This window comes from Ranitomeya variabilis, chromosome 7 (genome assembly GCF_051348905.1).
Source record: "Ranitomeya variabilis isolate aRanVar5 chromosome 7, aRanVar5.hap1, whole genome shotgun sequence".
Taxonomy (NCBI): domain Eukaryota; kingdom Metazoa; phylum Chordata; class Amphibia; order Anura; family Dendrobatidae; genus Ranitomeya; species Ranitomeya variabilis.
The window spans coordinates 238,573,534-238,591,085 of record NC_135238.1 but is presented as its reverse complement, the minus strand read 5'-3'; the positions used below and the strand labels follow the sequence as shown (position 1 = coordinate 238,591,085).

General features: G+C 49.2%; 1 protein-coding gene across 2 annotated transcripts in view; it reads right to left on the bottom strand.

Moving 5' to 3' along the window:
* The window catches only part of EPB41L5 (erythrocyte membrane protein band 4.1 like 5), a 30,605-nt gene extending 20,093 nt beyond the window's left edge, over positions 1-10,512 (bottom strand). For both annotated transcript variants that reach the window (XM_077273279.1, XM_077273278.1), the window contains exons 1-2: positions 10,377-10,512; positions 3,058-3,244 (exon numbers count right to left, since the gene is read on the bottom strand). In XM_077273279.1, the coding sequence (XP_077129394.1) occupies positions 3,058-3,237 (180 nt within the window). In that variant the 5' untranslated portion in view covers positions 3,238-3,244; positions 10,377-10,512. The remainder of the gene's footprint in view (positions 1-3,057; positions 3,245-10,376) is intronic.
* Positions 10,513-17,552: the final 7,040 nt, after the last annotated feature.

Here is a 17,552-nt window from a genome sequence, read left to right as displayed (position 1 = left end):
GGAGGGGCTCAGCAGAAAGTATCTCACGTGGTAGACTTTAGATACAGGGCTCAGCAGACAGTATCACACAGGAGAGGATTAGATACACGGCTCAGCAGACAGTATCACACAGGATAGGATTAGATACAGGGCTCAGCAGACAGTATCACACAGGATAGGATTAGATACACGGCTCAGCAGACAGTATCACACAGGAGAGGATTAGATACACGGCTCAGCAGACAGTATCACACAGGATAGGATTAGATACACGGCTCAGCAGACAGTATCACATGTGGTATGCCTAGATACATTAGATTGGCAGATGATTATGACATATCTAATCCTATTATGTGCGATACTCTCTGCTCAGATCAAATACAGACGATCAATGGCTGACAAGGAATCATTTTTTTGTCTTGGGCTGAAGATGGCAGATAACAGCGAGGACACAATCACTGACTCCTTCCGTGCACACAGGGCACATGACGCCCCCTTATGTCCTGCGGGAGGCTGCGATACTGCAGGGTGCGGACGTGTTCTTTGGATGCAGCCTGCAGTGTAAAGAATTGGGGGTTTGACGGTCTACAGTTCGGGGCGTTTGTACTTTTCTGGGTATTATCAGCTTTATATTGTTCCCACATTTTGCCCCTTTACTTGCGGTCACATTTCAGGACCTGGATTCTTTGGTCTCCAGCTGGTGAATATTTAACCTTTCTGCTATTTGAGAGTTTATTTAGTTTTCCTGAACTTTCACTGATGTGAGAAGCTGTGGAGGCTCCAAACATCCCAGAGAGGCGCAAGTGTGAACCTCATCGATCAGAATCTTCCCGTCACACAATGGAAATCTGCACTTTATGGAAACACGAGACGACCCCGACTGAAGGTTACAGCAGACAAAGGGCCGCTCCGGACAGGAGGCATCTACTGGGCCCTGCCTCCAAAGCATCCAGGGGTCTGATCAGACTTACTGGGCACTGGTGGATGGACAATCCCCCCTCAGACACCAGAATTCAATCATGAAATTAAAACTTCCGCAACTTTCTCATATACTTTGCATTTCAATTCCTCACAATTTTTAAGATCTCTGCTTGCTTTCCAGAGTAAACCTTTCTCCCATCCAGGCCCCTTTATATCCAATCTATACAAGCCTCTGGTCTCCAGTCCACACTGAAGATATTACCTGCACCGATACATTGTAACAAACTATGAGGTCAGAAGAGGAATGTGCTGTTGGAGTATTGTGCACACTGATACATTGTAACAAACCATCACAAGAGAGGCACAACACAGAAGTCTGAATGAGGCCCAAGTGCTCAGCTAAACAAATAGGTTTTCATTTACTCGCAGCAAGCAGAGATCTCGAAAATAGTAAGATGACATTACCAAGTGAAGTATATCAGAAAGGTGCACAATGATCAAACTTTCTGGCACCAAATCCTTCAAAACCCAATTTGCCTTGTGACTAGAGGAGTAACGGAGCGCTCGCAAGCACCCATGAGAAGTCTGTGAAGGATGAATATGTTACAGCCATTGTTTAAATGGAGAAAGCAACGCGGAAGACTCAGGAGTCTGCTCGTCTCGTGAAGGGTTTTCTGGGCTGGAGGTAAATTTCTGCAGTTAGTGCAAATTGGCGAATCCTGGCAATGAGCATTTTGTAGAATATTTCTCAGAATCCTCAGATCGAGTGTCCGACCTGCGACTTCTAGGACGAGATCTCCAGATTTGTGGTCGGCCACGTGTGGACTAGAGTCTCACCCACTTCTCGGAAAGCTTTGACCTCCAGCAATCAGTAACTGCAGAAATTTACACCAAGCCCAGAAACCCCCTAATAAATAAAAGGCTAAAACGCTGCAACGCTCGACCTCTGATCAGCAATCTTCTGATCACTCGTCTATTCGATTCGTAATTAGTTTAGGTTCAATTAAATTAACAATAAAGCTCAGATGTCCATTATGTGATAATGTGCCGAGAAGCTCCGGACCAGCTGTACAATATCTGTAAGCTACAAAGTATCGATATTTATAAACATTGACCTCAATTCCGCTATAGTTTTTTCACAGAGATGGAACATTTAGACTAAGCTGTGCCGAGGACAAGCGCCGGCAGGCCAGGACAGGCGACTGATAAGTCACATTGCAGACCACGGTCACATTTTATATATGTAATTTTATGTCCATGCAGTGGATATAAATTAATTGCATGGACATAAAATTACATCTATATGTTTATGTATCAATATGTCAACACTGAATGACGGATCTGACGACCAGGATGTTTCTGGGGACATTGTATCCTGATAATTGTACAGAAATATTGAGAAAAAAAAGCGTCTAAGCATATCCAAAGAATAATTCTTCAAGCTTTATTATAAATTCATATCTGTAGAAGTCTAGTGGTGCAGACACCGTTCTGACGCTGAGCCCTCAGTCATCGAGCAGTAAGTCAGCGCCCAGATTTACATTTCCTGCAGAGTGACCCTTAGACAATTATATAGTAGAAGGCCCTTATATAAAGTCCTGATCACTGGTGTGTAGTGACAGTTGGGACAGGGAAATTCCCAGTTTAAATTTGTGGTGGTAGAAATGTAAAGAAAATAGTCTCTATTCTGTATAAACGCCTCTTTAGAGTTACTTCCCCTTTAAGACCGCAGTTTATCGCCACAACACTTTGCTCAGATCATAGAACTGCAGTAGTGAAGGATGCCTCAGATTTATGGGGAACGTAGAAGCCCCGGGGCCGCGGCCGCCATCACCAGCAGAGAACCAGCTGAATGGAGCGGCACAATCCCACCGCCCCAGATGTACAGGAGCCGTCACAGGGTAAAGCCTCAGGTTGTGCCCGTACCTTATTCACGCTGTGCCCCCACATTAGGACTTTTGCCCCCCTCTTTTTTATATCCACCACATGGTCCCCGAGAACGGGGTCTTTCTATTCACTGCTGGTTTTCATGGTCTTTACCAAGAGGATGCGGCTCAGAAGGAATAATGCAGAGCAGCAAACCGCAGGAAGCAGCGGGAATAACAGGAGCGCGACCGTCCGCTGCTGCCGGTGACGGAGCCTGAATGCCGCACTCACCGGCAGATCCACGCTGACGTCGCTCCCGTCCAGTAGGGAGACCCTGCACGTGATGATGGAGCGGGCGTCCCCCGCGGCCGGGATGTGGGTCACCGCTCTCTGCGCTTCCCGAAATCGTTCCTTCTCTGCATGACGGCGCATGGACCGGCGCCCAAGCGTCCGCCGGAAGAAACTCAACATCTTCTGGCTGCAGAAAACACAATGAAAAAAAGTGTCAATTTATAAATGAGAAAGTTACAAAAAGAATCATAAAAGTCTTCAGAGACGGCAGCGAGGCGGACGGAGGCGGATGTGATGGGCGATCAGCCCCGGACGTCTACGGGCGAGAGATCTGCAGAAACCAGTGACTCAGATACAAACCGGTTCATCTAATGAATCTACACTGGTGACAGACATGTGTCTCAACAAGAACCTGGCGTCACCCCCAAAACTGCGGGGAAAGGGCGCAGACCTGCTGGGGCGACATATGGGGCGATCACTGATCCCAAGGGAGGAATATACGGAATATCTGCTGCCCCCGACAGCAAGTAGAAAGCTCAACATCAAACTGCAGCAACAATGGAGTGGAAACAATGCAACGTGGCAAAATTACCCTCTGACCCCATCTGGACGTTCAGGGCTGCAGCCCACCACTATGCTTTACACTGCAGCTCTGCTTGTGGGGAAGGAAGGAAGGAAGGAAGGAAGGAAGGAAGGAAGGAAGGAAGGAAGGAAGGAAGGAAGGAAGGAAGGAAGGAAGGAAGGAAGGAAGGAAGGAAGGAAGGAAGGAAGGAAGGAAGGAAGGAAGGAAGGAAGGAAGGAAGGAAGGAAGGAAGGAAGGAAGGAAGGAAGGAAGGAAGGAAGGAAGGAAGGAAGGAAGGAAGGAAGGAATTTAGCAGTATTAAAGGGGAGGTCTCAGGACAGGGCCTAGGGTGTGACAAGACACCCTTTTAAAGTTGACCTCAATTCTGCTATAGCCTTTTTACAGAGAAGGAACATTTAGATTGTAAGCTGTGCAGAGGACGGGCGCGCGGCAGGCCAGGACAGGCACCTTATAAATGACAGCATTGCAGACCACGGTCACATTTTGGCTATGTGCACACGTTGCGGATTTTGCTGCGGATTCGCAGCTGTTTTCCCTGAGTTTACAGTACCATGTAAACCTATGGAAACAAAATCCGCAGTGCAAATGCTGTGGAAAAAAAAACGAGCGGAAACACTGCGTTATTTATTCCACAGCATGTCAATTCTTTGTGCAGATTCCGCAGCGGTTTACACCTGCTCCATAATAGGAATCCGCAGGCGTAAAACCACAGGTAAAGCGGTAAATCTGCAGTAATTTCGCAGTGTGGATTTACTAAAATCAGTCAGGAAAAATCCGCACACCAATCCGCAACGTGTGCACATAGCCTTTAGGTCTACAGAACAAGATCCGGATACCGCCAATGACATGGAGACCCCAAATTAGGAAGGAGCAGAGAAAAAGCAAACACTAATAATAGTCTGCCTCCATAATACTGGGGACTAATCATCAACAGAGAAAGTGTGGACCAGGGAACTACTATCCCCAGCAGGCACATAACTGCTCCTACAGCTGAATGATAAACTGAAGAAGTGCGTCCAGTCTGAGAGGTTTAGACAAAATGTTACAGAGGGTCTTGCTGGAAGACCAAGGCATTGCTGCAGGGTAGGCGTGTTCAAGATGCTGAGAAACTACAACTCCCAGCATGTCAGGGCATGCTGAGAGCTAAAGTTCTGTGTAAACTGGAGACCAGAGGCTGACGATTTCTATTGGACGAGCAGATGTAACAGCCACAACGTCCCCGCTGCTACATAACGGCATATGGTAGGTGGCGCCTGCGAGGACAACGCATTTTTTCTTAATTAGCCAGACATCTATTTTCAGCAAGCCAGGAGGAAGAGGCAGTCATCTATATGTTGACTTTTGAATTGATGGGTCTCTTTCTGGTTGGTCAAGAAAACAGACTTTTGTTCGTGTAAGCCTGGAATATTGACTTGTAAGTTGACAATTTGTTGTAACATATCGTGTTCTTATCCTGGATGACTAGTGATACAGGGTCATGGAACAATGATGTTTACTGATTACGCATTGTCCAGGCCAGCCAGTTTGTTGACTTGCAAAACAGAGGAGGAATAACTATGCAAATAGATCACACAATCAAACAGTGCGAGTCGGTCTTCTCTCCATTCTTCCCCTTTACCTGTGAATTCTGGATTGAAGGACACTTGTTAACTATAAAAAGAGGTTATATGCCTCTGTAACATGATACAGATATTCAGCCAAGAGATCCAAAGAACCAGAGACTCTACAGGACAGCAGCCAAGACATCATGGCTCCATCACGAGGGACACCGACAAGATGCCTGATTAGGGGACCACGGTCCTGGCTGGAAGAATACAGATCTGCTCCATTGACCATTGCAAATCTATGGATATGTTTGGGGTAGTCAGGATTTGGACCCATCGATCACCCGAGTACCATGGATATGCTTGTGGGGGCCAGGAATGGGATCCGCTGGTTGCCTGGCTCCATGGAGATGTAGCCAGGTTGTGACGCTCTGGTCTGCTGGACCTTGTACATCAATGGACTGTCATCTTCCTACGCTTGTCGTTACCTCCACTGGTGGGGTAAGCGACCCTGGGAGCTCTGAAGTCACAGCTGCCATTATCCCGGTGGGTCAGCGGAAGGGTGAAACTCTAATGTGCAATATCACGGGGTATTTTGCTGGGACTGTTCTACGTGTTATTTGCCTGTTTTGTGGTTCAATAAAACATTGCCACACTGTTACCCTCACCCTGTGCTGTCTGAGTAGAGTTATACCCACGGGGAAAGGAGAGCGGGCGTTCGGTGGGTCTATCCCCGGTACATGTGGTTTCGGCTAGCATACTGGGGCGTCCTTTGCCCCCCCCAAAACCTCCCTCTGTGAGGAGCTTTACAATACATTTTTACAAACCCCCATGATCAAGTGAGAGCCACCTTTTGCTCTCTTTATCAGATACGTCAGGCCAGAGAAGGGCTAACTGTAGCACTGATGAGTGCTATTACTCCCTGTTATCAGCCATTTGGGGCTGGCATGAGGCAGACTAATCGGTAGCAGGATTCAGAGGAATATTTAGGTTTCACCCAGTTCCTGCTCTCGTTACAGTGTTCAGCTTCTCTTCTTGCAGACGCTCATTGTTTATGTCGCCATGTCATGGACACAGGTGCAGGTTTCGTTACAGGACGCAGCTCTGGGTAAATCTTTACTTATGAGATGCACAAGACCCCAGAGGAGACCGCCACCTGCAGCAGAGCCACCTGAGCAAACACCCTGCCCCCGCCATCACTCCCAGCAGATAAAGATCTACTACCACACCTGACATTGCTGGAAATAATAATTCTGGGTCTGCAAGGAAACATTCTCTGCAGCTGCAATCCAGGGCTGACCCCTGAGGAAGCCTGCAGCAGGACTACAACTCTCAGCAATCTGCAGACCTAACCTGTTCTAGCCACTCAGGCAGCACAAACTGCAGTGTATGAAGACTATGGAGGGGCCACACAATGTATTGTCCGGGGCCCAGAACCTGCTCAGCCCACGATAGTAGGATTGCATCATATATACAGGGAGGACCCACTGCCCTGGACGTGCCAGGATTTCTAGGTATCAGCCTGTAAGAAACAATGTGACATCATACAATGATCTCCGCTCTGCCCTCCTAATATTTGGGTGGTTTGTAAGTCACCTCCATGTGATCATGCAGCACCCAAAAAACATGCAGACAGCACGTGATACAATGTAGCACACAGCTGACAATCCACAGCCCCAACTACCAATCCCCGAAACTCCAGACTGAAACAATACAAAGTGCAACAAAGAAACATCCGAAAAATCCCAGAAGAAAACAAAGCGCAGCGCCGACACCAGTCACAGCCTATTAGTCCAGAGCGGATCCGACTACACAGGGCTACTCTGTAGTCTGTAACCATGGAGACACACAGGTCTGCACAGGAGCTGTAGAAAGACAACACGTCGGTTCCAGAAGTCTACACACCCCAAACAACATTACAATTCTAGTGTGGAGCATCCGGAGAAAAACACCACTCACTATACCATCTCACAGACTGTTATGGGCTCGGGTCGCAATCCCAGGTGCGTGTTATATCACAGACATCCACCAGAGCGGCGACCTGCTCCGATATCTGCTGTGTTTCCACCTAGACTCAGGTCGTGATCCCAGGTGAAGATATATCGCGTGTTATATCGCAGACATCCACCAGAGCGGCGACCTGCTCCAATATCTGCTGCGTTTCCTGTAGGCACAGGTCGTGATCCCAGATGAAGATATACTGCGTGTTATATCACAGACATCCACCAGAGCGGAGACCTGCTCCGATATCTGCTGCGTTTCCTCTGGGCACAGGTCGTGTTCCCAGGTGAAGATATAGCGCGTGTTATATCACAGACATCCACCAGAGCGGTGACCTGCTCAGATATCTGCTGCGTTTCCTCTGGGCACAGGTCGTGATCTCAGGTGAAGATATACCGCGTGTTATATCACAGACATCCACCAGAGCGGAGACCTGCTCCGATATCTGCTGCGTTTCCACCTAGACTCAGGTCGTGATCCCAGGTGAAGATATACCGCGTGTTATATCACAGACATCCACCAGAGCGGTGACCTGCTCAGATATCTGCTGCGTTTCCTCTGGGCACAGGTCGTGATCCCAGGTGAAGATATACCGCGTGTTATATCACAGACATCCACCAGAGCGGAGACCTGCTCCGATATCTGCTGCGTTTCCTCTGGGCACAGGTCGTGATCCCAGGTGAAGATATACCGCGTGTTATATCACAGACATCCACCAGAGCGGAGACCTGCTCCGATATCTGCTGCGTTTCCTCTGGGCACAGGTCGTGATCTCAGGTGAAGATATACCGTGTGTTATATCGCAGACATCCACCAGAGCCGCGACCTGCTCCGATATCTGCTGGGTTTCCTCTGGGCACAGGTCGTGATCCCAGGTGAGGATATACAGCGTGTTATATCGCAGACATCCACCAGAGCGGAGACCTGCTCCGATATCTGCTGCGTTTCCTCTAGGCACAGGTCGTGATCTCAGGTGAAGATATACCGCGTGTTATATCGCAGACATCCACCATAACAGTGACCTGCTCCGATATCTGCTGGGTTTCCTCTGGGCACAGGTCGTGTTCCCAGGTGAAGATATACCGCGCATTATATCACAGACATCCACCAGAGCGGAGACCTGCTCCGATATCTGCTGCGTTTCCTCTGGGCACAGGTCGTGATCTCAGGTGAAGATATACCGCAGACATCCACCAGAGCCGCGACCTGCTCCGATATCTGCTGCGTTTCCTCTGGGCACAGGTCGCGATCCCAGGTGAAGATATACCGCGTGTTATATCGCAGACATCCACCAGAACAGTGACCTGCTCCGATATCTGCTGGGTTTCCTCTGGGCACAGGTCGTGTTCCCAGGTGAAGATATACCGCGCGTTATATCGCAGACATCCACCAGAGCGGAGACCTGCTCCGATATCTGCTGCGTTTCCTCTGGGCACAGGTCGTGATCTCGGGTGAAGATATACCGCGTGTTATATCGCAGACATCCACCAGAGCGGCGACCTGCTCCGATATCTGCTGCGTTTCCTCTGGGCACAGGTCGAGTTCCCAGGTGAAGATATACCGCGTGTTATATCACAGACCTCCACCAGAGCGGAGACCTGCTCCGATATCTGCTGCGTTTCCTCTGGGCACAGGTCGTGATCCCAGGTGAAGATATACCGCGTGTTATATCACAGACATCCACCAGAGCGGAGACCTGCTCCGATATCTGCTGGGTTTCCTCTGGGCACAGGTCGTGTTCCCAGGTGAAGATATACCGCGCGTTATATCACAGACATCCACCAGAGCGGAGACCTGCTCCGATATCTGCTGCGTTTCCTCTGGGCACAGGTCGTGATCTCGGGTGAAGATATACCGCGTGTTATATCGCAGACATCAACCAGAGCCGCGACCTGCTCAGATATCTGCTGCGTTTCCTCTGGGCACAGGTCGTGATCCCAGGTGAAGATATACCGCGTGTTATATCGCAGACATCCACCAGAGCCGCGACCTGCTCCGATATCTGCTGGGTTTCCTCTGGGCACAGGTCGTGTTCCCAGGTGAAGATATACCGCGCATTATATCACAGACATCCACCAGAGCGGAGACCTGCTCCGATATCTGCTGCGTTTCCTCTGGGCACAGGTCGTGATCTCAGGTGAAGATATACCGCGTGTTATATCGCAGACATCCACCAGAGCCGCGACCTGCTCCGATATCTGCTGCGTTTCCTCTGGGCACAGGTCGTGATCCCAGATGAAGATATACCGCGTGTTATATCGCAGACATCCACCAGAACAGTGACCTGCTCCGATATCTGCTGCGTTTCCTCTGGGCACAGGTCGTGATCCCAGGTGAAGATATACCGCGTGTTATATCGCAGACATCCACCAGAGCGGAGACCTGCTCCGATATCTGCTGCGTTTCCTCTGGGCACAGGTCGTGATCCCAGGTGAAGATATACCGCGTGTTATATCGCAGACATCCACCAGAGCCGCGACCTGCTCCGATATCTGCTGCGTTTCCTCTGGGCACAGGTCGTGTTCCCAGGTGAAGATATACCGCGTGTTATATCGCAGACATCCACCAGAGCGGAGACCTGCTCCGATATCTGCTGCGTTTCCTCTGGGCACAGGTCGTGATCCCAGATGAAGATATACCGCGTGTTATATCGCAGACATCCACCAGAGCGGCGACCTGCTCCGATATCTGCTGCGTTTCCCCCTTTTGCTGATGCTGAATTTCTTTCCTGCGTTATTTTAGTCTCCCAATAAAAACCCAAAATGCGAAGTCCTGCAGTGACGTGTGAACGCGGCTCTATAGTAACTCTGACAATCCAATAATTCGATCAGCAGAATATAAACGACCAGAGTCAGAACCGACCAATTTACCAAACAAAAAGAAATTACCCGGCTGTAGTGACGGCACCAGAATAAAGACACAATAGTATCAGTCAGAAGGCGCCACATTATCACACCCTCCAATCATCAGACAATCGGCCGATCACATCGTCTAGCAGATCGTTATCAGGCTATCGGTCGTGCTGCACTTTTATGGCCGATCTCCAGACCGATCTCATCTGTCGGTTGTAACAACACCCGGACGCTCCTGTAGCTCCAGCGCCGCACAGCTGCAGACTCGCTACAATGTGTCGTCCCCGGGGTCGCACAGATACATCGCGACACTTTGCTCGTCACCCGGGCGGCGCTCACCTCGGTGTCGGTCCCGGACGCTGCTCCTCGGCTCTCACTCCTCACATCTCCCAGGAAATGGCGTCTGGAGCTGCGGGCAGGAGCGGAACTCTTAAAGGGGCGACGCCCAGCAGCGGTGGGGTCCGCAGTGAGGGAGGAGGGGGCTGCACTGAGCCTGGGGAGAGGAACTCGCATCTTATTTATTATTTATATTATTTATTTCCAATATTGACAAGAATCAGGAATATAATCAAAATGTAACGTACAGAGGACGGACAGAGATAATGTACAGAGGACGGACAGAGATAATGTACAGAGGACGAACAGAGATAATGTACAGAGGACGGACAGAGATAACGTACAGAGGACGGACAGAGATAATGTACAGAGATAATGTATTGAGGAAAGACAGAGATAACGTACAGAGGAAGGACAGAGATAACGTACAGAGGAAGGACAGAGATAACGTACAGAGGAAGGACAGAGATAACGTACAGAGGAAGGACAGAGATAATGTACAGAGGAAGGACAGAGATAATGTACAGAGGAAGGACAGAGAACGTACAGAGGAAGGACATAGAGAACGTACAGAGGAAGGACAGAGATAACATACAGAGGAAGGACAGAGATAATGTACAGAGGACGGACAGAGATAATGTACAGAGGACGGACAGAGATAATGTACAGAGGACGGACAGAGATAACGTACAGAGGACGGACACAGATAACGTACAGAGGAAGGACAGAGATAATGTACAGAGGACGGACAGAGATAATGTACAGAGGACGGACAGAGATAACGTACAGAGGAAGGACAGAGATAACGTACAGAGGACGGACAGAGATAATGTACAGAGGAAGGACAGAGATAACATACAGAGGAAGGACAGAGATAATGTACAGAGGACGGACAGAGATAATGTACAGAGGACGGACAGAGATAATGTACAGAGGACGGACAGAGATAACGTACAGAGGACGGACACAGATAACGTACAGAGGAAGGACAGAGATAATGTACAGAGGAAGGACAGAGATAATGTACAGAGGACGGACAGAGATAACGTACAGAGGAAGAACAGAGAACGTACAGAGTAAGGACAGAAATAACGTACAGAGATAATGTATTGAGGAAAGACAGAGATAACGTACAGAGGAAGGACAGAGATAACGTACAGAGGACGGACAGAGATAATGTACAGAGGACGGACAGAGATAACGTACAGAGGACGGACAGAGATAACGTACAGAGGACGGACAGAGATAACGTACAGAGGACGGACAGAGATAACGTACAGAGGAAGGACAGAGATAATGTAAAGAGGACGGACAGAGATAATGTACAGAGGAAGGACAGAGATAATGTACAGAGGACGGACAGAGATAACGTACAGAGGAAGAACAGAGAACGTACAGAGGAAGGACAGAGATAACGTACAGAGGAAGGACAGAGATAATGTACAGAGGACGGACAGAGATAATGTACAGAGGACGGACAGAGATAACGTACAGAGGAAGGACAGAGATAACGTACAGAGGACGGACAGAGATAATGTACAGAGATAACGTACAGAGGACGGACAGAGATAATGTACAGAGGACGGACAGAGATAACGTACAGAGGAAGGACAGAGATAACGTACAGAGGAAGGACAGAGATAACGTACAGAGGAAGGACAGATAACGTACAGAGGAAGGACAGAGATAACGTACAGAGGAAGGACAGAGATAACGTACAGAGGAAGGACAGAGATAACGTACAGAGGAAGGACAGAGATAACGTACAGAGGAAGGACAGATAACGTACAGAGGAAGGACAGAGATAACGAACATAGGAAGGACAGAGATAACCTACAGAGGAAGGACAGAGATAATGTACAGAGATAATGTACAGAGGAAATACAGAGATAACATACAGAGGAAGGACAGAGATAACGTACAGAGGAAGGACAGAGATAACGTACAGAGGAAGGACAGAGATAACGTACAGAGGAAGGACAGAGAACGTACAGAGGAAGGACAGAGATAACGTACAGAGGAAGGACAGAGATAATGTACAGAGATAATGTACAGAGGAAGGACAGAGATAACGTACAGAGGACGGACAGAGATAACGTACAGAGGAAGGACAGAGATAACGTACAGAGGAAGGACAGAGATAACGTACAGAGGAAGGACAGAGATAACGTACAGAGGAAGGACAGAGATAATGTACAGAGGAAGGACATAGATAATGTACAGAGGAAATACAGAGATAACGTACAGAGGAAGGACAGAGATAATGTACAGAGGACGGACAGAGATAACGTACAGAGGAAGGACAGAGATAACGTACAGAGGAAGGACAAAGATAAAATACAAAGGACGGACAGAGATAACATACAGATGAAGGACAGAGATAACGTACCGAGGAAGGACAGAGATATCGTACAGAGGAAGGACAGAGATAACGTACAGAGGAAGGACAGAGATAACGTACAGAGGACGGACAGAGAACGTACAGAGGACGGACAGAGAACGTACAGAGGAAGGACAGAGATAACGTACAGAGGAAGGACAGAGATAACGTACAGAGGAAGGACAGAGATAACGTACAGAGGAAGGACAGAGAACGTACAGAGGAAGGACAGAGATAACGTACAGAGGAAGGACAGAGATAACGTACAGAGGACGGACAGAGAATGTACAGAGGAAGGACAGAGATAACGTACAGAGGAAGGACAGAGATAACGTACAGAGGAAGGACAGAGATAACGTACAGAGGAAGGACAGAGATAACGTACAGAGGAAGGACAGAGATAACGTACAGAGGAAGGACAGAGAACGTACAGAGGAAGGACAGAGATAACGTACAGAGGACGGACAGAGAATGTACAGAGGAAGGACAGAGATATCGTACAGAGGAAGGACAGAGATAACGTACAGAGGAAGGACAGAGATAATGTACAGAGGACGGACAGAGAACGTACAGAGGAAGGACAGAGATAATGTACAGAGGACGGACAGAGAATGTACAGAGGAAGGACGGAGATAACGTACAGAGGAAGGACAGAGGTAATGTACAGAGGAAGGACAGAGATAACGTACAGACTAGAGGACGGCCAGAGATTATGTACAGAGGAAGGACAGAGAATGTACAGAGGACGGACAGAGATAATGTACAGAGGACGGACAGAGATAATGTACAGAGGACGGACAGAGAATGTACAGAGGACGGACAGAGATAATGTACAGAGGAAGGACAGAGGTAATGTACAGAGGACGGACAGAGATAACATACAGAGGAAGGACAGAGGTAATGTACAGAGGACAGACAGAGGCCTCGTCACATCCCGAGGAGCCCGGTGTATAATGTATATGTAACGTACAGAGGACGGACAGAGGCCTCGTCACATCCCGAGGAGCCCGGTGTATAATGTATATGTAATGTACAGAGGATGGACAGAGACCTCATCACATCCCGAGGAGCCCGGTGTATAATGTATATGTAATGTACGGAGGACGGACAGAGGCCTCGTCACATCCCGAGGAGCCCGGTGTATAATGTGTATATGTAATGTACGGAGGACGGACAGAGACCTCGTCACATCCCGAGGAGCCCGGTGTATAATGTATATGTAACGTACAGAGGACGGACAGAGACCTCGTCACATCCCGAGGAGCCCGGTGTATAATGTATATGTAATGTACGGAGGACGGACAGAGGCCTCGTCACATCCCGAGGAGCCCGGTGTATAATGTATATGTAATGTACGGAGGACGGACAGAGACCTCATCACATCCCGAGGAGCCCGGTGTATAATGTATATGTAACGTACAGAGGACGGACAGAGACCTCGTCACATCCCGAGGAGCCCGGTGTATAATGTATATGTAATGTACAGAGGATGGACAGAGACCTCATCACATCCCGAGGAGCCCGGTGTATAATGTATATGTAATGTACAGAGGACGGACAGAGGCCTCATCACATCCCGAGGAGCCCGGTGTATAATGTATATGTAACGTACAGAGGACAGAGACCTCGTCACATCCCGAGGAGCCCGGTGTATAATGTATATGTAACGTACAGAGGACGGACAGAGACCTCGTCACATCCCGAGGAGCCCGGTGTATAATGTATATGTAATGTACAGAGGACGGACAGAGACCTCGTCACATCCCGAGGAGCCCGGTGTATAATGTATATGTAACGTACAGAGGACGGACAGAGACCTCGTCACATCCCGAGGAGCCCGGTGTATAATGTATATGTAATGTACGGAGGACGGACAGAGGCCTCGTCACATCCCGAGGAGCCCGGTGTATAATGTATATGTAACGTACAGAGGACGGACAGAGACCTCGTCACATCCCGAGGAGCCCGGTGTATAATGTATATGTAATGTACAGAGGACGGACAGAGGCCTCGTCACATCCCGAGGAGCCCGGTGTATAATGTATATGTAATGTACAGAGGACGGACAGAGGCCTCGTCACATCCCGAGGAGCCCGGTGTATAATGTATATGTAACGTACAGAGGACGGACAGAGACCTCGTCACATCCCGAGGAGCCCGGTGTATAATGTATATGTAATGTACGGAGGACGGACAGAGGCCTCGTCACATCCCGAGGAGCCCGGTGTATAATGTATATGTAATGTACGGAGGACGGACAGAGACCTCGTCACATCCCGAGGAGCCCGGTGTATAATGTATATGTAATGTACAGAGGACGGACAGAGACCTCGTCACATCCCGAGGAGCCCGGTGTATAATGTATATGTAATGTACAGAGGATGGACAGAGACCTCATCACATCCCGAGGAGCCCGGTGTATAATGTATATGTAATGTACAGAGGACGGACAGAGGCCTCATCACATCCCGAGGAGCCCGGTGTATAATGTATATGTAACGTACAGAGGACAGAGACCTCGTCACATCCCGAGGAGCCCGGTGTATAATGTATATGTAACGTACAGAGGACGGACAGAGACCTCGTCACATCCCGAGGAGCCCGGTGTATAATGTATATGTAATGTACGGAGGACGGACAGAGGCCTCGTCACATCCCGAGGAGCCCGGTGTATAATGTATATGTAACGTACAGAGGACGGACAGAGGCCTCGTCACATCCCGAGGAGCCCGGTGTATAATGTATATGTAACGTACAGAGGACGGACAGAGACCTCGTCACATCCCGAGGAGCCCGGTGTATAATGTATATGTAATGTACGGAGGACGGACAGAGGCCTCGTCACATCCCGAGGAGCCCGGTGTATAATGTATATGTAATGTACGGAGGACGGACAGAGACCTCGTCACATCCCGAGGAGCCCGGTGTATAATGTATATGTAATGTACAGAGGACGGACAGAGGCCTCGTCACATCCCGAGGAGCCCGGTGTATAATGTATATGTAACGTACGGAGGACGGACAGAGGACTCGTCACATCCCGAGGAGCCCGGTGTATAATGTATATATGTAATGTACGGAGGACAGAGGCCTCCTCACATCCCGAGGAGCCCGGTGTATAATGTATATGTAATGTACGGAGGACAGAGACCTCGTCACATCCCGAGGAGCCCGGTGTATAATGTATATGTAATGTACAGAGGATGGACAGAGACCTCGTCACATTCCGAGGAGCCTGGTGTATAATGTATATGTAATGTACGGAGGACGGACAGAGACCTCGTCACATCCCGAGGAGCCCGGTGTATAATGTATATGTAATGTACGGAGGACGGACAGAGGCCTCGTCACATCCCGAGGAGCCCGGTGTATAATGTATATATGTAATGTACGGAGGACGGACAGAGACCTCGTCACATCCCGAGGAGCCGAGTGTATAATGTATATGTAACGTACGGAGGACGGACAGAGACCTCATCACATCCCGAGGAGCCCGGTGTATAATGTATATGTAATGTACAGAGGATGGACAGAGACCTCGTCACATTCCGAGGAGCCCGGTGTATAATGTATATGTAATGTACGGAGGACGGACAGAGGCCTCGTCACATCCCGAGGAGCCCGGTGTATAATGTATATGTAATGTACGGAGGACGGACAGAGACCTCGTCACATCCCGAGGAGCCCGGTGTATAATGTATATGTAACGTACGGAGGACGGACAGAAGCCTCGTCACATCCCGAGGAGCCCGGTGTATAATGTATATGTAACGTACAGAGGACGGACAGAGACCTCGTCACATCCTGAGGAGCCCGGTGTATAATGTATATATGTAATGTACGGAGGACGGACAGAGGCCTCGTCACATCCCGAGGAGCCCGGTGTATAATGTATATGTAACGTACAGAGGACGGACAGAGGCCTCGTCACATCCCGAGGAGCCCGGTGTATAATGTATATGTAATGTACAGAGGACGGACAGAGGCCTCGTCACATCCCGAGGAGCCCGGTGTATAATGTATATGTAACGTACAGAGGACGGACAGAGGCCTCGTCACATCCCGAGGAGCCCGTTGTATAATGTATATGTAACGTACAGAGGACGGACAGAGACCTCGTCACATCCCGAGGAGCCCGGTGTATAATGTATATGTAATGTACGGAGGACGGACAGAGGCCTCGTCACATCCCGAGGAGCCCGGTGTATAATGTATATGTAATGTACAGAGGACGGACAGAGGCCTCGTCACATCCCGAGGAGCCCGGTGTATAATGTATATGTAACGTACAGAGGACGGACAGAGGCCTCGTCACATCCCGAGGAGCCCGTTGTATAATGTATATGTAACGTACAGAGGACGGACAGAGACCTCGTCACATCCCGAGGAGCCCGGTGTATAATGTATATGTAATGTACGGAGGACGGACAGAGGCCTCGTCACATCCCGAGGAGCCCGGTGTATAGTGTATATGTAATGTACGGAGGACGGACAGAGACCTCGTCACATCCCGAGGAGCCTGGTGTATAATGTATATGTAATGTACGGAGGACGGACAGAGGACTCGTCACATCCCGAGGAGCCCGGTGTATAATGTATATGTAATGTACGGAGGACGGACAGAGGACTCGTCACATCCCGAGGAGCCCGGTGTATAATGTATATGTAATGTACGGAGGACGGACAGAGGACTCGTCACATCCCGAGGAGCCCGGTGTATAATGTATATGTAACGTACGGAGGACGGACAGAGGACTCGTCACATCCCGAGGAGCCCGGTGTATAATGTATATGTAATG